The 22,340-nt window shown below is 39.1% G+C and overlaps 1 protein-coding gene across 2 annotated transcripts in view; it reads left to right on the plus strand.

The window, feature by feature from the left end:
- The window catches only part of LOC126419164 (splicing factor, arginine/serine-rich 19-like), a 176,900-nt gene that overhangs the window by 110,844 nt on the left and 43,716 nt on the right, over positions 1 to 22,340 (plus strand). For both annotated transcript variants that reach the window (XM_050086291.1, XM_050086290.1), the window contains exons 8-9: positions 4,196 to 4,528; positions 10,855 to 11,048. In XM_050086291.1, the coding sequence (XP_049942248.1) occupies positions 4,196 to 4,528; positions 10,855 to 11,048 (527 nt within the window). The remainder of the gene's footprint in view (positions 1 to 4,195; positions 4,529 to 10,854; positions 11,049 to 22,340) is intronic.

Consider the following 22,340-nt stretch of genomic DNA (forward strand, 5'->3'; position numbering starts at 1 on the left):
CCGCAAATGGTGTGAAATGAATTTAAAAAACGAAATCGAAGCTCTACAGAAAACAGGAGGAGTGTTCATTTCTGTACCTTTCACTAAATTTAGAAAAGCTACCAGAAGCATGGGAAAACTAGAAAAGCACGCCAACTCAGAAAAACATGCAAGAGCTGTTTCACTTGAAAATTGTAGATTACAGGAATTAAATGCTGCAATTCATACACAGATATTTAAACAAAATGAAAATGAAAAAGCTTTAAACCACCAAGCATTGTCATCTTTAATTTGAAGTCTGTATTTCCTTAGTAAGGAAGAAATACCCCATACAACAAAATATGAACCTCTAATTCGTAAGGTAGTACTAAAAAGTGACATTAATCTTGAAAAGTGGTTAAAATTTCAGTGCGAAAGGTCCACATATCTTAGTAAGTATACTGTGTCAGAATTTTTGACTTGTTTGGGAGAGTCTTCAGACTTTCAAGATGAAACACTTCTCCATGACAAATATTTTTCATTAATGGCAGACGAATCTACAAATGTTTCCAACCAATGTGAACTGTCTTTAGTAGTTCGATATGTTGCACCGTCTCCATAGTTTGAAGTAAAGGAAAGGTTTTTATGTCTCGTTGAGTTGAAAAGCACTTCAGCTGAATTCATATTTACAGCAACTGATACTGAACTAAAGAAAAGAAAACTTTCTTATGACAGATTACTATCTTGTTCTTTCAACGGTGCTGCTAATTTTAGTGGTTCTGTCTCAGGAGTCAGCGCTCGGTTGCCAGAGAGGAAGGGCCATAAGCTGCCATATATTCACTGTAGAGAATATGTTTTGTCAATTGCAGCCACCAACTCTAGGAATAAACACCCCATTATAAAAGACACATTACATGTTGTTAATTAATTTCATGGTTTTTCCAAACGAGAAAATGTTTTGCATGAAATTCAGTGTGCTTTAGAGCAATCTGTTTTAAAAATACCCAACGCTGTTGACATCTGATGGTTAAGTACCTTGTGAGTTGTCAAAACCAACAAATACAATAATTAGATGTAGGTTGAGGAGACAGAATGACTTCCAGTTCAACCCAAAGTCTACGTGTGGTGTGTCTCAACATATTACAATACTGGCTACAATCAATAGGTGGTACTTTAAGTTCATTATTAAGTCTATTTCATGGTGCATTGATCCTTCTGATCAGAGCAGATCAGAAATGGGTCGGGCTGTCTCTTGGGTGTTATCTCCTGTCAACCACAGAAAAATTTTACTGAAAGCATATATATTTGTATGGATATTAATTTTTAATTTTCTGAGCTGACTTTGTCAGTCTTTAATCACCTCAGATGGCAATCATTGGTGCTAATGCTGCATTTTGTGTTGTCCTAAGAAGTGAATGAGAAAAACCGTAACAGATGATTTTAGCCTGAAAAAGCACTCTTTTTTTTGCCTGGATAATTTGATTTTACTCCATTGTGTTCCATGTCATGGCCTCCAAACAATTTGATTACAGGGGCCTTGTCCTTGTAGAACATGGAGGAGATGACGTCCAAGCATTTATCGCCAGTGATACAAAATTCCTGAAGTGTGATGGAGATATTAGTTACTTCTAGTACGAAATGTATAGATGGGGTGTAGTGGAGCTGAAAAATGAGTGGTTATTGATTTGAGGGAAGCAAGTGCGTCTTGCAAAAAATTTTCAGTTAACTTTTCTGTGGGTGAAAATGTGTAGGACCTTTTTTTATTACTAATGAACTGCAAATACTTGAAAAGACAGCTGCAGATCAGAGAATCTTCTGCTGAGAAATGTTTGTAGAAATGTGTTTTACAGAGAGCGAGAAACTTGGTGTGACTGAGTTATTGCCAAAATCAACAAGGCTATGTTTGGAAGGAGACCCCTTGAGTGAATTTATGTTTCCTTTTTTGAAGAAGGTTTTGGCCAAAAGCTCAGTGTGTGACAGTTTTTTCATTCTGACTGTCTGAAAATCAGCATGTCATCTCCACACAGAGTAATAAGCTATTGTTTTCATAATCGTTAAACATTTCTGTAATTTAGTGAGATTCTGCAACAGCTGCTTCAACATAATTAGCGCCAAACTGCTATTTACATCAATTATAGAAATGCAAAGATGCAGAAAAACTACGAAAATAATGAAGGACAGCTTACTAAATGCAAATAATTCATAGCAGTCTCTCACCAACACAACATTCCGCATTTCAGGATAAATCATTAATAACATTTCACTATAGAAAATGATTTTTGTATATTAGCCTGCCACCTTTACAAAGAAAGGATTCTTTATTTAAATCATAAATGTCTGGCCAAACTAGTAAGTGAAGAAATGACAACAACTGAGATGCATTTCCTGGTTATCAGCTCATAATTTGCTCGGCAAACGCCTGCCTCCAGTTGGCTGCCACCGACCATAGAAGTACTGGAGGCAGGCGTTTGCCGAGCAAATTATGAGCTGATAACCAGGAAATGCATGTCAGTTGTTGTCATTTCTTCACTTACTAGTTTGGCCAGACATTTATGATTTAAATAAAGAATCCTTTCTTTGTAAAGGTGGCAGGCTAATACTATTTAATTTGTACACAACACATAATTTTACTTATGGTGACTGCTGCACATGAATTTCTTGCATTGATTAGACGGCCCTTCTGTTGTGTGTGTGTGTGTGTGTGTGTGTGTGTGTGTGTGTGTGTATATAAGTAATTATGTGTTGTGTACAAATTAAATAGTATTAGCCTGCCACCTTTACAAAGAAAGGATTCTTTATTTAAATCATAAATGTCTGGCCAAACTAGTAAGTGAAGAAATGACAACAACTGACATGCATTTCCTGGTTATCAGCTCATAATTTGCTCGGCAAACGCCTGCCTCCAGTTGGCTGCCACCGACCATAGAAGTACAGGCATTGCCACCATCTTCTCCGAAGTGCAAACAAGAGCAGTGCACAGATGCATCATAGTAAAGTTTATCTGAAAATTTTATTTATGGCGTTATTGGCTTATGATTAGACAACTACCAACTTTGTAATGCTTCTGCAATAAACAGTATTATTTTGGAAAAAGTAATAGAATGTAAGTAATACAAACCAGTTGATTTTTTTGTGGTCAGTAGTGGAAATGCAGTTCAGCATCTGCAAGAATTTATAATTCTCAGAATCCAGTTGGCTTTCCACCAAACAGTTTGAAGCATTCCCATAATACTACTGCACAATCTCAGTCTTTTGAAACTGTGTAGTGGTACTCATTTGCAGATTAAAACTATGAGAAGTAATGTCGTTAAAGCTACTATTCTCATAGGTTCAGATACCTTACAGATAATAAACATAAAAACAAAGGAATCTTTGCCCTTCATGTTCTATATGATTTATTATCTTTTTGAGTTCCATTCTTTCAAAGACCGGGTGAAGTTACGAGGAGCCAAAATTTGCGATCTGATACGATTCCCAGACATACCTTATATAATGATGTATGTCCAGTTCCTATGTATACATATTTTGTAATTCTCTCCCTCTCTCTCTCTCTCTCTTTCTAGTTATTGAAAGACCTTCATATTTCGGTGGGCAAAAAGAGAACATACTGTCAAATAACGAAAGTATGTTGATACCTAAATCGACAATTTCAGTGAAATTTCTTAATTAAATTTTACAGCAGTGATAGTGTCTCATGCTTTTATAAGCAGTATCTTTCAAGCCCTTGTCATCGATATTCTTCAAAGTATTTTTACTTCTTCCAGATATGAAAACTGTGTGAAATACCAATAAATATGTGTATACACAGTGCTGTTATGGTTGATTATTACTTAATATGCCATTGTCACTTGCATCAACAGCCATTCAGAATCCATTGCTGGATGAAACTCTGAACTTGTCTGTGTGGTATGCGGTCTTCAGGTATATGCACCCACATTGCTCATCTAGTTTTTCTCGTGTCATCCATACACCTTCCCTGATATTGTTTCCGTTGTCTGTTCCTATCCCTCAGAATTCTGAGGCTAAAATGTAAGAAGTCCTCCCTACTGGCTCCACACCCCACTGTTTGCAATGAAAAATCTGTGCTGTCATCTTGGAATGTTTCAGCATTACTGGTGTGCCTTTTGTAGCTTTTGTAACTTAAATGGCTTTCTGGTGTCATATACTTAAGTATTATAAAGAGTTCTCTACAGTAATTTATAAATAAATTGTTAATATTTGATTTTATCATGTACAGAGTGGCAGTTCCAAGAAACGAAAGAGCAGCACAAAAGATCGAAGTAAGCGACGTCGCTCAGGTACCAAGACTGAGGAGCGAGGGAGAAGCTTGAGCCCATTAGGACCCAGACGCCGCCCACTACCTGGTGGTGGCGCATCATCACCTGCACCGTCGTGCCACTCGGATGACAGTTCTGCTGCTTCGTCAGGCAGCTCTGGTGGTGCGGAAGCACCTCGTCTCACCCTCTCCGAACGATTTGGCAAAATGGCGCAATGGTCTGTCGACCGAAGAGATCTGGACGGTGTTCGAAATATGCGCATCACTAAGGACGCCGCGGGACAAGATCTCAAGGTGGAAAATTTTATTTTCGAGGGAGCAGAGGATTTTAACAAAATTTGCATAAAGCCGTAGTGCTTTTAAATTGACTGTTATAAAAATGGTGATCGAGGAGGTTTTTGAATGGAATGTTTGCTTTTGCAAAAACGTGGTGTGTGTTATGAAATGGTTTTTGCTTGTTGTCTTCTTTTTTTAAGCTTTCAGCAAATGATTGCTACTGTTGAGAAACAGCATTATTTTGCTGATGGTGAAGAGTGTGCTTCTCTGACTTAAGATGTTACTCAACATTATTTTGTTTCTCATCCAATTTGATAATTGCTAAATCTGAAGAAAATAGATTTTGACCTTTTCTGGGCAGTCATAGCCATACGACCCAAATTGACAAGGTTACAGATAGAACTGGTAAGGTACTCACAAGAAAATGTCCCCAGGTGTGGGATGGAGTTTTTAGAAACATCTACACACTGATGTAGGTTAAGTACTCAGGCATCGCAACCTGCAGAAATTGAAAATAGCACATTAATGGCATTGTAGCGTAACTGTCAGCATATGAGCCTGGCATGTTGTAGGTTGTGGGTTCAAATTAGGTCATGCTGAAAAAAAATTTTATTTTTGAGTAGTTATCAAAGTGACTTTGGTCATTATTTTTGTTCATTTAACTAGTTTAATTTTTTTAAAAAATTTCTAATCCTTTGTCACATTATTTTAATCATTGTATTAAATTTTACATTTACTCTTATTGTTTCTTTGTATCTTTTTTAAATTGGTGTCTTTGTGCATAAGATTTTAATTATTTGTTTGTATTAATTTCGATATAATTTCTCCCATTTGATCATCATATATTTTAGTCCTTATTATTGCATTCATTATTTCTGTCTATTATTTTGCACATTTGTTTGAAATCCCTTCCTTTGTTTAAATCTTCATCAGTGTTGTTTTGTCAGTAGTGCAACAGACATTTTTATTTTAAATGTTTGTATGGCGGTTTCCATCCTATAAAATGTGCATTTCGTGTTTAATGGAAAATACATGATGCCACCACTGCATAGCCAACATAAATACATTATTTGTTTTTCAACCAATAGATCAGCATTATCAAATTATAAACATTGTGAGAGATAAATAAAAAGAATAAAAATCACATGCACAATGATTCTAAATGAAAATGGAATGATAGGAAGAAAAAATAAGAGCATATAAAATAGTTAACATAATGATTAAAATCATTGACAAAATATTAGAAATTAAATGAATTACAGTTAAACCAATTAAATGAATAAAAATGATGATCGAAGTCATTTCTATAACTATTTAAAAATGAGAAATTTTTTAGCAACTAATGAGATTCAAACCCACAACTTCTGCACTGCAGGCTCATATGTTCACCACTATGCTACAATGCCATCATCTGTTTTAACTTTACTTTTAAGTTTCTAGAATGTTGCACAAAATTTTGATTTTTTTAAAATTCTTTGATTGCAAATGAGGGCCCAGAAGGGTGAATGGCTACAGGGTGGACTACCAGGAACTAAACCTACTTCACAGTACAGATGGTTTCCAAAAGTCCATCCCACTCCTGGGGAACTAACCTTGTTATTGTAGAAATAGAACCAAAAACAACTCTATTCCCACATAGGAGAAGACTTTGGGTTTGGTCAAAATACATTGTCAGGTTTTATTTTCTGGTTACTATAGTGTAGAGTGCAGACATTATAAGCTGGTAGTCACATGCGAGCATAAATGAAATAGAATTATAACTGCCCGAAGGAAAGGAGCAGTGCAGAGAAGCAAACCCTACCTCCTGCTCACAGGGTAACCAGCCTACATCTGAGTTCTGTGTTTCTGCAAAAAGTAGAACTGACATCATCTGGTGGTGTGAGGGTCATAATCGAACTTCATGATGGACTGGGATTAGTCTCTTTACTCATTTCAGTACAAAACAGCAAGTAACGCACAACACAAAAATGTTTCGTAGGAGCTACTGCGTAGTTGATTGCTGTAGGTGGCATGTCGTAAATGTGGTAGTTTGGATGCAACCCCTACCAGTATTTGATGCAGTTGCAGTTTGAAACACCTGCCACCTAAAACTGCCATGTCGAAGTGTCTGCGTTGCACAAAGTTTTGAACTGTAGCTATCAGACACTCATACTTGTTTCTTCGTTTAAAAGTGCTAGGTCCTATGGCTGAGTCTGTGTTGCATTACACAGCATGATTCTTATACAGACCTCTCAATCACCAACAATTGCTGTACCACCAGTGTCAAGTGTATTGATACTTTTTCATGTTTATGCACATTTTATTTTGAAAAAAAATTCTTACACAAGTTATCTCTCAAAACTGAGCGTTGCCAGATGATGTGCAGTGCCAGTAACTGAAAATTGGTTTCATTTTTTTACATGCAGAAAATAAAGGTATTTTAAACAATCTCTCATACAATAGTTCATCTGGTTACAATTTGCTATGAAATATCACTTATTAGGTAATTTCATGTTTACCCATTTTGAGGCCGAATTCACATTTAGTTTCTCATTTATTATAAATGGTAATTTCAGGGTCTCTAGCCGTTGCCAAAAGAGGGAGTATAAACGAAAAAGATATCTAGATAGAGGTAGGTGGCAGACAACTGGCCAGCAGTAAAAAAAAAATTTAGTCACAATCGAGATACCTCATATGTGTGCCTTCATTTGTGTTTTTTGTTTGTTGATTCATAATGTAGTTACCTCTTCTATCCTTCACAGATGAACAGAATCTTTGCACCCATTTCATGGTATTGATATTGCCGTCACCAGAGATATGACATCATGTGATGGCAAATGCATATTTCATTATCATCTTAACTTTAAATATGTGACCTGTTACTACACCCTGCGCACTAATTATATAAGATTATGACAGAAGAAATACAAGTATTTACAATATATATATTATAAAAAATATGTATCTACATATGTTCTTCAGTAGATTGACTTCAACCAGGCTTGGTGCACATATCATTATTGTCTGTAAAGAAGTACTGTGGGGTAAGAACCTCTTTCCATTGGGGTAAGTGTGAAAACAGTGTCACATGTAAGATACACAGAGAGGGACAAGAGGATGGAATAGACAGAGAGGAGCAAGAAGGTGGAATGGACAAAGAGGGAGTGTGGAGGAGGTGATGGACAGAGAAGAGAGGAGGAAGAGGCAATGGACCAAGAGGGGCTGGAGGCAATGGATGAGAGGTGGGAGGCGATGGGTCGAGGCAGGGAGGAGAAGGTGAAGGACAGGGAGGGGGCGGCGGGGTACGACGGGGAGGCCATGGACAGAAAGGAGGGAGGTGATGGACAGAGAGGGGAGGGAGTCATTTGCTGCAGGAAGAGAGGAGAGAGGAATGGGTGGAGGCAATGTACAGAGAGAGGGGAGAGGTGAGGTTGGGAGGAAACAATAGATAGAGGGGGGGGAGGATGATGCGGCAATGAATGGAGAGGGGGGGGGGGTGAGAGGATGGGTGGAGAGTGGGAGATGAGGAGGTGGTGGACGGAGAGGGGAAGAGGCAATGGAAGGGGGAGCAGGAGGCAGAGAGAGAGAGAGAGAGAGAGAGAGAGAGAGAGAGAGAGAGAGAGAGAGAGAGAGAGATGGGGGTAGGGGGATAGAGGAGGCGGCAAACGGACAGAGTGAGTTGGCGGATGGGGGGAGGTGGGGGGTGGACTGAGAAAGACCAAGAAGAGATGTGTGCAAAATATGTGACATAAATGTGCAAGTGTGCAGCTGCAGGTAAGAATCTACTAATATATAAATCTCATATTTTTCATGTTGCAGCAGCCAGACACAAACAAATTGCTTTGAAAATCACTGACACTCTGAGAATGGTGTCAAGGTAAGCAGAGCAAAGGGTGATATGAGAACGAAACTAAGAATGGAATGTCAGGAATTGATAAGATTAGGTATCTTGAGAAGTTGGAAGTGATCAAATACTGTTATAAAACTAAGAGACAAGTGCAGGAGAAATGTAAATGAGATGTATATGGACAGAAAGGGGAAGAAAGTAGTCTAGGAAAAACGTCAAAGCAAAGGAACTCAATCTAAAAAATGGTGAATATGAAATTTAATGAAAAGTTGAGATAAGAAAGATGATGAAATGGGTTACAATTGGAGGAAGTGAAATGAGGTTGGAGGGGGAAAATTCAATTCAAGGAGAGATTGGTATAAATAGAACACTGATGGTTATTGGAAACAAACATGTAACTGTGACAAACTGAGGTACTGTTGTTTTGGAAGAAGAATCGAAATATCATGCAATGAAGCAGATACAAAGGCCTCGACTGTTGGCTCTAGGGTGTGTATGTGATGAGTATATGTACTAGCAATGGTGTGTTTTGAAGAAATATTGATGAGCATAGAGATGCATAGAGTGACATAGGACATGAACAAAATTTTACAGAGGTTTGAAGGGCAGTGAAAAGCTGCTGTGAATGGTACTAAGAGAACAGTGGAAAAGCAGAAATGTGTGATACATTTTAACTTGGATACAACTCTGATACAGAAGCAAAGCTCCTTATTTGTTTTTGAAGTAGATCAGTAATTCTGTGCTCTGCCTAACTCCTTATTTGTTTTTTAGATGGATCAATGATTCTGTGTCCAGCTGCTGTGGCATTGAAAAACTGCTTGTGATCGATACTGGTGCCCAGATTACTGCAAATAAAGACACATAGGGGAGTGGATGTGTACTCTTGTAGTAATGTTTAGACAGATAAATATTCTGCAAATACCAACTGCTAGAGTGGTGAGCATTTCACTCATAAAAGGATAGCAGTTACTATAGTGCATCAACTGCTTTTAACTCGTCTCATTAATCTTGTGTGCTTGTTGGGGGCTCAGAGAGGGACATTTGGATAGGAAGTTCTCAGTTAAAGTGGTCTTACCTGTAGTTTCTGTCTAGGCTTCCTGATGGCATACACTTTGCTGCCGACTGAAATGTTTCATCCGTGCAAATACAGTTATATGGATTTGTTACGTACAGAATAATGGAGCTGGCCATTGGAAGAAAGAGTTTAAAATTGGCGAAAATAATATGAGTGTCAGAAAAAGGCAATCGACATAATCCAAATGTTATAAATGTGTAGAATCCTGCTACAAACCACCTATGTTACCCCATTTTACCAGGGTATTCTCACTCCTTTACTTATCAATTTGCTATCCCTTCAATCATATGTTTTAATCTGTCCTTGATGATTTTCCTTTACCACTTCTCATTGTCGCATCGTATGCTGCTGTCTTTTCATCTGATCTGATAGTCTTCTCCATTATTGAGTAATCCTGCTTCCTACATCACTTCCATTTCTGTTGCAAGATGATGATCCCATTGATTCTGTGATCTAGTGTTTATTATTTTGCATTTGTATTTAATAATGTTTCGGGCTCAGTAATTTTGTTCACAATTTGTATATGTGTTTTGTATATTAATTGCTTTTTCTCAATTTTTATCTATATTATGATCTCACATGTACTTGCAATAGTTATTGGAGACATGCACTGTCTCTTCTTCTTCTTCTTCTTCTTCTTTCTCCACGTGACAAGACATATTTGTGTAGACAGTGTAGAGCTTGCACCTTGCACTCTCTTGATTAAAATTTTACTGCATACGTTTCCTTTTTTGTCGTGTCCATATCGATAGGATGTTGCCCGGCTGTAACATCACAGTGTCTCAACATATTCATTTTTTTATGTAATTTCCTTTCTATTTGTCTAGTTTGTTTTGTGTTCTCTGTTTCAAATGTTTCATTATTACTTCTTATTTCACATTCTTTGTGTATCTTTCCTAAGTTTGTAGTTATTTTCTATATATTTGCAATGTAGTCATTTTTCCTAACTTAACATTTTTTCCGATCCAATACTCTTTGCCAGATGTTAAACTTCCTCATGCTTCTCATCCATTGCTGTCCTTTTGTCAGTTCAGAATCAGTTTAAATCTTATCAAAAACTGGAAAAAAAAATAATAATAATAAATCTTAAGCACTACCACGACATGATATTCGAGTGAATCGCTATGGCTGTAGGAGAATTAGCAAACCTACATTTCATGTTGTGCTGTCGTTAGACTGCTACTGTTCTGTTTTTGAAATGAATAATTATCGATTTCAGTTTCCAGTTAAAGGAACTTTCTGTGTCTTAAAAAAAGTCTATTTGCTCTTCTTATTTAAACGAAATATTGAGGAATTGTCTGGAACAAAAATTGTTATGCATGAGTGAAAAACTGATGATATTTCAAAATTCTTATATTGATGATATTTTAAAATTCTTTTTTGATTGTACACTAGCTGCCTAGCTCTGAACAAACTCTGACTTGACACTGCTTGACCCAACAGGTGGTGATAGAGGGTGAGAGGTACCGCACTGCCAGTGGGGCTCCCTTGAGCCCGTCAGAGGAGTACTTCATGCCAGCACCCTCGTCACTGGCAGACCTTGCGTGGGATGATGTGCGAGTGCGCTACAAGTACTACAAAGAGCGCGGTTACCTGCGGGACTTGTCTCTCGATGATTACATAAAGTGGGAGGAATGGTTTGTAATTTATATCTGACAACAGTTTCTGGATTTCAGTTCTCATCTTTGTATCTGCAGGACAATTGTGAATAAGTTGCTGCTAGTGTGGCATCATGTGTAAGTCTCACAATCCCTGAAAACGAATTGATCGTGGACACGAGGACAATTTGAACCTATGGATCATTTCTTTTGACTGCAGGCCTCTTTGTTGCTTGTCATATTGTATAGATTGCATTTATGTTAGGTGTTTACTCGAGTTATTGACCAAAACAAATGAATGCTGGAGATACTGGTGTTTACCAAACCTACAGAAGATGCACTTGAGACTCATTTTGTATTAGCTATAGCAGGAAAGTAACATCTGTGGATAATTTTATTAACAAAGTGCCAAATATCGTTATTTCAGGAGAGGGAAAATCTGTATGCAGAAAAATTCTAGCTATATTTGTTCACTAATATGCCCAATACACACTGTTTTAGATGTAACAAGCATTCAAAAAATTTTCTTAGTCTTTAATCACACTTTTTTTAAATTGTAGGCTGAACAAAATAGTTAGTGTCATTCATGGTACTCTGGTGAACGCTCTTCATTCGACACGCAGAAAGTGAAATTAGACCATGTTCAGAGTACAGACGCTTTGACTGTCAAAATTATATCAATAAATTGGTGAAGTATTCATAACAAAGTCAACTGTTAGGCAATTTTTCTATAACAACTTATGATTTTCAGTTTGGTTCTCTGGCCAATATTATTTCACAGTTCTTGTGAGACAGAGAACATATCTATTTTAGTAGATTTTTTTCGCTTTATTTTCATTACTCCACGGTTGTAATTTTAAATACAGAATTATTTTCATTGTTATTTTGATCAGTAGTGATATCTGAATCACAATCTTTATTGTTTATTTTGTGGTTTGGCAGCGCAGTCAAAATAGCTGCCTCTAAAAAACTCCAATCATAAATTGTCAATCTTATATAATCTCATTCATCTTGTGTGAAAGATTCCTTACAATGTGATAATCCACTAGGTAAAAACTGTTGTCTTCTTTAAGAGGATATTTCCACAAATGGTATTCTTAAACATTGAAGTTTAAGTACTATTGTTGCAACAGATGATACTCACAATAAAGTGTAGTTCTCAAGATGTAGACATGCATGCTGTGTTTGTGAGGGAGGGGGGGGGGGGGGGGGTCGCGTCGCTTTACCAATACTGAAAATGCAATGAGATTTCCAAATGTGCATGCATCTGATCGATAAGTCTACTTGTGCATTATGTACCGTGTTCTGAAAGTGAGTATCTTTTTCCTAACGTAAAACATTTAATTTTGGGCAGAAATGTATAATGCTGCATTTGAGAAACAGCTGCATCTCTACACTCCATTTTGATTTTACATAGTAATAGCAGACAGATTTTGAATTCTATATGCTAAGTGAGCTAATATAACTTTTATAATCTTAAGTGTAGTGACAACCAAATAGGTAATTGTTTCAGTGCCTACAGAGAGTCATCTGTGTAATATGACAGCCCTCCGAGCTAAATGCAAAAGTGTATGTGTGAGTGTGGTGTGCCCAGCTGAGGGCCTTATGGCAGCACACACACTATCTGACAGACAGGCACCACGCGTAGCACAAGTGAGGTAGTGACTGGAACAGTACAGACACACACACGTCTGTCCAGAGCGATGGACAAGTGGACAGACTGTCGCAGTAGAATACCAGGAGATGGTCATCTGCTGCCAGAAATGACTGACAATCTGTGCAACTCGCGCAGTGTAAGAATCAGGGGTGAAGGTATTATTGGTATTAAAGAGAGAATGTTTTACTGGCATTAAACTCTGTGACTTGTAAATAACAGTAATTTCCGTGGCTAGCACCATCCGTTGTTGGCATGTTAAAGAGGCCTGTGAGAATGTGCCATCTCCTGGCTAAAACACACTAACAGAAAGCAAATACTACTAAGGATGAAACTGAGAAGAAAGCCGTTGCCTACCATCAAATGTAAAAATATTCTATGACTGTTACTATCTGCAATATATATAAATGGCTTAGTTCGTATAGCATACACAGTGAAACCCCAATTTTACACTTTTCAAGGGACTTCAGGCAGATTGTAGCGCAGTCGTTAAGCATTTGTTTTGTTTTGGTACGTCAGTGGCACTTGTCTGTCTAGTAGGCTCTCAGAGACCAGTGTGGCCTGAGCTCCCAGTTGGTGCACATTGACAGTGCAGAAAGATACGTATATAGCTTCTTTTCTGTGTTTACTTCATAGATTCTTGCTTGTGAGTTTCGTATAGGAGGTGTAATTTCAAGTTTTAGTTACTGTAATCGTAAATTCAGGCAGATTGTAACGCAGTCGTTAGGCATTTGTACAGGTTAGTTCATACATTCTTTGCGTGTTTCCCTTGCGTTATCTAAGCACAGACTTGTGTTTCAGTAACTGTTGTTCAACATCGATTAGAATGGACAGGGACTGTGATTGGGAGGTTGTTCCAAGGCGTGGCAGGCAGCGAATGATGTCCCCGGAGGCTGATCAGAAAGCCTCCCTGGTGCGTCTGACAAACAGGTTTCAGGTACTGTCTCTGGCTGAGCCAGATGCAGCTGCCTGCCCTGTTTCAGAGGATGATTCTCAGCCTTCAAGGTCCGGGCAATCGCAGAGGGTGGGCTTATTGGTAGTTGGGAGCTCCAATTTTAGGCGCATAATGGGGCCCCTTAGGGATATGGCGGCTAAGGAGGGGAAGAAATCCAGTGTGCACTCCGTGAGCATTCCGGGTGGAGTCATTCCTGATGTGGAAAGGGTCCTTCCAGATGCCATGAAGATCACAGGGTGCAGCCAGCTGCAGGTGGTGGCACACGTCGGCACTAATGACGTGTGTCGGTTTGGATCTGAGGAAATTCTCTCTGGTTTCCAGCGGCTATCTGGTGAAGGCTGCTGGTCTTGCTTACGAGATGAAGGCAGAGCTCACCATCTGCAGCATCGTTGACAGAACCGACTGCGGACCTTTGGTGCATAGCCGGGTGGAGGGTCTGAATCAGAGGCTCAGACGGTTTTGCGACCGTGTTGACTGCAGATTCCTTGACTTGCGCCATAGGGTGGTGGGGTTTCGGGTTCCGCTGAATGGGTCAGGAGCTCACTACACTCAGCTGGCGGCTACACGGGTAGCAGAAGCTGTGTGGTGTGGACTGGGAGGTTTTTTAGGTTAGAAGGTCTCGGGAAAGTACGGGGTGGGCTGCAATCTCAAAGGGTGCATGGCAAATACAGGACATGCTTGGATCAAGGGACAGTCAGAATTGTAGTTGTAAATTGTTGTAGTTGTGCTGGGAGAGTCACTGGGCTTCAAGCGCTAATAGAAAGCACAGAAGCTAAAATCGTTTTAGGTACAGAAAGCTGGCTAAAGCCTGAAATAAGTTCTGCAGAAATTTTTATGAAGTCTCAGATGGTGTTCAGGAAAGATAGATTAGGCAGAATTAATGGTGGAGTGTTTGTGTCTGGCAGTAGTGGTTTATCTTGTAGTGAAGTCGAAGTAGACACTCTGTGCGAATTGGTATGGGTGGAGGCTATACTTAACAGCCGAACTAAGTTAATAATTGACTCCTTCTACCGACCCCCAGACTCCGATGATATAGTTGCTGAACAGTTCAGAGAAAATTTGAGTCTCGTAACAAATAAATACCCCACTCATATGGTTATAGTTGGTGGGGACTTCAACCTTCCCTCGATATGTTGGCAAAAATACTTGTTCAAAACCGGTGGTAGGCAGAAAACATCTTCCGAGATTGTCCTAAATGCTTTCTCCGAAAATTATTTCGAACAGTTAGTCCACGAACCCACGCGAATTGTAAATGGTTGCGAAAACACACTTGACCTCTTAGCCACAAACAATTCAGAGCTAATAGACAGCATCATGACTGATACAGGGATTTGTGATCACAAGGCCGTTGTAGCTAGGCTCAGTACCGTTTCTTCCAAATCCAAAAGAAACAAACGCAAAATAATTATATTTTAAAAAGTGGATAAAGTGTCACTAGAAGCCTTCCTAAGAGACAATCTCCATTCCTTCTGAACTGACTATGCAAATGTAGACGAGATGTGGCTCAAATTCAAAGATATAGTAGCAACAGCAATTGAGAGATTCATACCTCACAAATTGGTAAGAGATGGAACTGATCCCCCATGGTACACAAAACAGGTCGGAACGCTGTTGCAGAGGCAACAGAACAAGCAAGCGAAGTTCAGAAGGATGCGAAATGCCAAAGATTGGCTAAAATTTACAGACACGCGAAATTTGGCACGGACTTCAATGCGAGATGCCTTTAATAGGTTCCACAACGAAACATTGTCTCGAAATTTGGTAGAAAATCCGAAGAAATTCTGGTCGTATGTAAAGTACACAAGCGGCAAGACGCAGTCAGTACATTCGCTGCACAGTGCCGATGGTACTGTTACTGACGACTGTGCCGCTAAAGCGGAGTTATTGAACGCAGTTTTCCGAAATTCTTTCACCAGGGAAGACGAATGGAATATTCCAGAATTTGAAACACGAACAGCTGCTAGCATGAGTTTCTTAGAAGTAGATACCTTAGGGGTTGCGAAGCAATTCAAATCGCTTGATACGGGCAAGTCTTCAGGTCCAGATTGTATACCGATTAGGTTCCTTTCAGATTACGCTGATACAATAACTCCCTACTTAGCAATCATATACAACCGCTCGCTCACCAATAGTTCTGTACCTACAGATTGGAAAATTGTGCAGGTCGCACCAGTGTTTAAAAAGGGTAGTAGGAGTAATCCGTCAAACTACAGACCTATATCATTGACGTCGGTTTGCAGTAGGGTTGTGGAGCATATATTGTATTCAAACATTATGAATCACCTCGAATGGAACGATCTATTGATACTTAATCGGCATGGTTTCAGAAAACATCGTTCTTTTGCAACGCAGCTAGCTCTTTATTTGCACGAAGTAATGGCCGCTATCGACAGGGGATCTCAAGTTGATTCCATATTTCAAGATTTCCGGAAAGCTTTTGACACCATTCCTCACAAGCGACTTCTAATCAAGCTGCGGGCCTATTGAGTATCGTCTCAGTTGTGCGACTGGATTCTTGATTTCCTGTCAGGAAGGTCGCAGTTCGTAGTAATATACTGCAAATCATCGAGTAAAATTGAAGTGATATCAGGTGTTCCCCAGGGAAGCGTCCTGGGACCTCTGCTGTTCCTGATCTATATAAATGACCTGGGTGACAATCTGAGCAGTTCTCTTAGGTTGTTCGCAGATGATGCTGTAATTTACCGTCTAGTACGGTCGTTCGAAGACCAGTATCAGTTGCAAAGCGATTTAGAAAAGATTGCTGTATGGTGTGGCAGGTGGCAGTTGACGCTAAATAACGAAAAGTGTGAGGTGATCCACATGAGTTCCAAAAGAATTCGATTACTCGATAAATAGTACAATTCTCAAGGCTGTCAATTCAACTAAGTACCTGGGTGTTAAAATTACAAACAACTTCAGTTGTAAAGACCACATAGGTAATATTGTGGGGAAGGCGTGCCAAAGGTTGCGTTTTATTGGCAGGACACTTAGAAGATGCAACAAGTCCACCAAAGAGACAGGTTACACTACACTCGTTCGTGGTCTGTTAGAATATTGCTGCGTGGTGTGGGATCCTTACCATGTGGGATTGACGGAGGACATCGAAGGGGTGCAAAAAAGAGCAGCTCGTTTTGTATTATCACGTAATAGGGGAGAGTGTGGCAGATATGATACGCGAGTTGGGATGGAAGTCATTAAAGCAAAGACGTTTTTTGTCACGGCGAGATCTATTTACGAAATTTCAGTCACCAACTTTCTCTTCCGAATTTGAAAATATTTTGTTGAGCCCAACCTACATAGGTAGGAATGATCATCAAAATAAAATAATAGAAATCAGAGCTCAAACAGTAAGGTTTAGGTGTTCATTTTTCCTGCATGCTGTTCGGGAGTGGAATGGTAGAGAGATAGTATGATTGTGGTTCGATGAACCCTCTGCCAAGCACTTAAATGTGAATTGCAGAGTAATCATGTAGATGTAGGTGTAGATGTAGATGTAGATGTAGACTTCAAAAAAATTCTGTAAAATGTGGGAAATAATGTTTTAACCTGTAAAAGTTATGTTTAGGATATCCCCTTGCATTTTCACATTTTATGTATGATATATGTACATAACAGACATCAAAAGACTTGTCAGGGACTTTTTTATTGTCTAATAAAAACCACTGATGTGACTGGAATTGACAAGCATCTGGGAAGTAGAAACATTTGACTTAATTTCAAACGTCATAATCAGTATTTTTGGAAATCGTGCAGTTGTCATTCATTATTTAAATAATGAAATACTGCACTAGTCACATATTTTTTCATGCTTAACGATGCACTTCGAGAATTTTTAATTTCAAATGTCATAATCTATGTTTCTGGAAAGCCCACTGATGTCATTCGTTACTTAGATAATGAAATACTGCACTAGTTAAGAAATTTTTTCATGCCTGATGATGCATTTAGAGAATTTTTTCTCGTTGTCAAATGCAGATATGTACACAAGCATTTTGTGTGTTGTTTGAATATGTGTTATTCTGCCTCTCATGCACTGTAGTTGTCTTTTTGAGGTAATCAAGTACTGTGCCTCCTCAGATATGTAGAAAACAAATCACACGCAAAATATCACTCACACTGATTGTGTAATATCACAAAAAATAATACGAAAGTACTGCACCTGACAATGACAATAAATTTTCGAAACATGTTTTGCTCAGCATGAAAAAAATTCGGAACCGCCATTGTGTTTTAACTAAAAACATTTGAGCAATGCAAAGTGAGTGATGGTGTCAACAGGCTCTACAAGAGGCGAAGTGCTGAAACATGCTAAATATGGTTCGACAAAGATGTCACAATGATCACAATAATCATGAAACTGCATTTGCACGGTAGGGAGTTTGGAAATGGTTGTGACTGGTCATGATATCCTTATTCGAACTTCCGTCAGCCATGAGCCAAGTAGTGCTTGGCAGCAACAGGAGATGCGGCACAAATTGTTCCAACTTTTACAATTTTTACCGGCTCAAATCCACTGAGTAGAGTGCTGTGGTATCAAGAATCTTAACCACGTAATATTTGTAAACACTACTGGATGACCAACATCATGCCAGCGTTATTTTTTTCCTTGACAAATGTTTTTTCGTAATGCACAAATCGCAGGAAAATTATAAATTTGTTGATGCAAAATTGGGTGCAAATGTACATTGTGGTCATAGGAAATTTGACGGGAATGATAAAAAATGTCATAAACGGTGGGAAAATGTTAATTCCAGGAGCGTAAAAGTGGGGTTCTACTGTATAAATGGCATGGTTTGGAGCCGAGCAGAAAGGTCTTACCCGGAGGTTTTGTCAACTCTATGATGGTCTTGGCTGCAAATTCCTGGACCTGCATTATTCAGTGGAGAATTGTGGGACTGCCCGTGATAGGTCTGGGGTGCACTTCATAAAGGAAGCAGTTACCTATGTAGCAGAGTACTCATGGAGTGCATCATGGTGGTGGTGTTTTTTTTAGTTTGAGATACTCTGGTGAACACTCTCCAGTCGACACACAGATAGCGAAATTAGACCGCATTCAGAGCAAAGACACTTCAAGTCAAAATTATGCCAGTAAATTTTTGAAGTATTCGTAAGAAAATTCCTGAATTTGTCCTGATCAAATTATTCTCATGATTGATAGCTGACTGTGACCCAAAATAAAAAGCTCTGAAATGTTTGGTGGGTCGTGGAACGTGTTTCAGACAGACAGATTAGACAGCATACGAGGGGGAGTTTTCATTGCAGTCAGCAAAAATATTTTCTCTATTGAGATTGAATTTGAGTGTGACTCTGAAGTTATCTGGATACAATAACAGGTCTAGGTGAAATCGAGTTAATTGTTGAAGATTTTAACCAGCCACCCGATTCCACATTGACAATGTAGAGTTATTCAAAGAAAGTCTATGCTCGCTAGCATGCGGAAATACCCAGGTCATGACTTGAACCTGCAGATGGTACAGACAGTCTTGCGGAGTAATTTTGAACATGTTTTCCAAATACTGTAGACATTATAGCTACAAACAGGCCTGATCTTATTGTGGTATCAGTTAGAGATAGGGATTAGTGATCACATCATCATAGTGACAATGGTTACTAAAGTTAATAAATCCATAAAGAAATCTAGAGAGAGCAGATAAGCAGTTGTTAACATCCTACTTAGACAATGAATGGACATCATTTAGTTCCAATATGATGGATGTAGAGGAATTAAGGGCAAAGTTTAAACAGACTGTAAAGCGCTCGGGAGATGTCCAGAGTAAGTGGATTAAGGATGGAAAAGACCCACCATGGTGTAATAACAAAATTTGGAAAATACTGATGAAGCAAAGACTGCTGGGCACTCAGTTCAAATGAGAACGCACAAATGATGACAGGAAAAAGTTAGTAAATATTTGTACATCTGTAAAAATATCAATGCGCAAAACAGTCAACTGCTACCAAATTACTGTAGCAAAAAATGTTGGCGAGAACATGAGAAAATACTGGTTCTATGTAAATTTGTTAAGCAGGTTGAAGTCTTGTATCCAGTCACACATTGACCAGTCTGATGTGGCAGTAGATGGTAGCAAAAGAAAGCTGAAGTTTTAAATTTTGCATGTAAGGAATCGTTCATGCAGGAAGACTGTACAAATGTACTGTTGTTTGGCTGTCACACAGACTCCAATATGGAGGACATAATAATTTATCCCTGGTATAGAGGAGCAAGAAATAAGTCACCAGGTCGGGATGGAATTCCATATCAGTTTTACGAAGCGTACCGAACGCCCTTAGCCCAATACTTGGCTTGTATTTGTAGCAGATCGCTCGCCCAACGCAAAGCCCCTAGTGACTAGAAAAAAAGCACAGGTTACTCCTGTTTATAGGAAGGGTGAAAGAACAGACCTGCAAAATTACAGGCCAATATCTGTTACATTTGTTTGGTGCAGAATTCTTGAACATATTCTTGGTTTCCATATAATAAATTTCCTTGAGACGGTCAAGTTGCTGCTCACAAATTGGCTTAGTTTTAGAAAGCATTGCTCATGCGAAACTTGGCTTGCCCTTTTATCTCATGATATCTTGTGGATGATGAATGATGCACAACAGGCAGATACCATATTCGTAGATTTCTTAAAAGTGTTAGATTTGGTGCCCCACTGCAAAATGTTAACGAAGGTATGATCATACAGAATAGGTTTCCAGATATGCAAGTGGCATGAAGGCTTCCAGAATCCAGTACCTTCTCCTTAATGCCAAGTTTTCATTAGACACGTGGGTATTGTCAGGAGTGCCACAGGAGGTATGATAGGACAGCTCTTACTTTCTACATGTATCTAATGGTTAGGGTGAGCAGCTGTTTGCTGATGATGCTGTGGTGTACAAGAAGGTGTCGTTGAGCTACTGTAGGAAGCTACGAGATTAGTTAGACAAGATTTCTAGTTGGTGTGATGAATGGTAACTACCTCTAAATGTAGAAAAAATTAAGTTAATAGAGATAGTGGGAAAAACAATGCCGTAGTGTTCGAATACAGTATTACTAGTGTACTGCTCGACACAGTTGTTTCTCCTCATTCTGTTTGTGAGTGTAACAGGAAAGGAAATTACTAGATACCCTCCTCTGCACACCATATGATGGCTTGCAGAATATGTATTTAGATGTAGATGTGTAGGTCTAAAGTTCGACAAGGCTGTTAGTGTACGATTGTGTCATATATGGAGATGTTGCACCACTAGAAAATGCTAACGATCTGCGGGAAGACCTGTAGAGGATTGACACTTAGTGCATGGATTCACAGTTGACACACAGCATAAAATCTGCATTGCATCATGTAAATAAGACATATAATTGATTACAATTGTGAAACAGGCATTGTAAACAAAAATATCTGGTAGTATGGGTAAGGGGCAATTTAATATGGAATGACCACATGAAAGCAATCACAGGTATGGAAGATATTGTACAAATATGCTGGAAGCATACATAGGAAGTGCAGTCAGCCCTCAAAGAAAGTAGTTTACGAAACAGTCATTCACCAGATTATTCAGTATTACTCTTCTGTCAAGGAGCGTTACCAGGTAATGGAAAACAAAAGAGAACAGCACATTTTGTCTTGGATTCAGTTGATTAGTACAGATGCATTAGGGATCTGCTGATCCAACTACAATATCAGACGCTTCAAGAGGGGCATGGTGCATAATAGTGCGATTTACTGTTAAAATTCCAGGAGTGCATGTTCCTAGAGTGTCAACTAGTATATTGTTCCCTCCTAATCCCTCACAAAAGACAATAAAGATAAAAATTTGAGAAATTTGATTTTATAAGGGGAACATAACAAAAGACATTGAAGAGGATGTCGAAGAAAATCTTTCCTTGGACACATTAGGTTGCACTGACATCATCAAAAATTCGCCACTCTTTAGTGTTCAAGATTGACAAATGTTATTTGTAGTGATGGTCTTTGCCACAGGGACTAGGCATAGGAGGAGGGAAGTGTTGCTCCAGTTCAGTTCTTGCACCACTGCAGGCATTAGTGATGAAGATATTAGTATTAATGATACAAATAAAATAGAAAGAAACATTCCACATGGGAAAAATATATTAAAAACAAAGATTCCATGACTTACCAAAAGGGAACACAATAAAAAACACACAATCTCACACAGAGAATTTCAAGCATTCACAAACAACGGTTGCTTCGTAAGGAAAGAGGGAAGGAGAGGGAAAGACGAAAGGATGTGGGTTTTAAGGGAGAGGGTAAGGAGTCATTCCAATCCCGGGAGCAGAAAGACTTACCTTAGGGGGAAAAAAAGGACAGGTATACACTCGCGCACACACACACACACATATCCATCCACACATATACAGACACAAGCAGACATATTAAAAGGCAAAGAGTTTGGGCAGAGATGTCAGTCGAGGCGGAAGTGCAGAGGCAAAGATGTTGTTGAATGACAGGTGAGGTATGAGTGGCGGCAACTTGAAATTAGCGGAGGTTGAGGCCTGGTGGATAACGGGAATAGAGGATATACTGAAGGGCAAGTTCCCATCTCCGGAGTTCGGATAGGTTGGTGTTAGTGGGAAGTATCCAGATAACCCGGACGGTGTAACACTGTGCCAAGATGTGCTGGCCGCGCACCAAGGCATGTTTAGCCACAGGGTGATCCTCATTACCAACAAACACTGTCTGCCTGTGTCCATTCATGCGAATGGACAGTTTGTTGCTGG

Source organism: Schistocerca serialis, chromosome 9, assembly GCF_023864345.2.
Source record: "Schistocerca serialis cubense isolate TAMUIC-IGC-003099 chromosome 9, iqSchSeri2.2, whole genome shotgun sequence".
NCBI lineage: Eukaryota > Metazoa > Arthropoda > Insecta > Orthoptera > Acrididae > Schistocerca > Schistocerca serialis.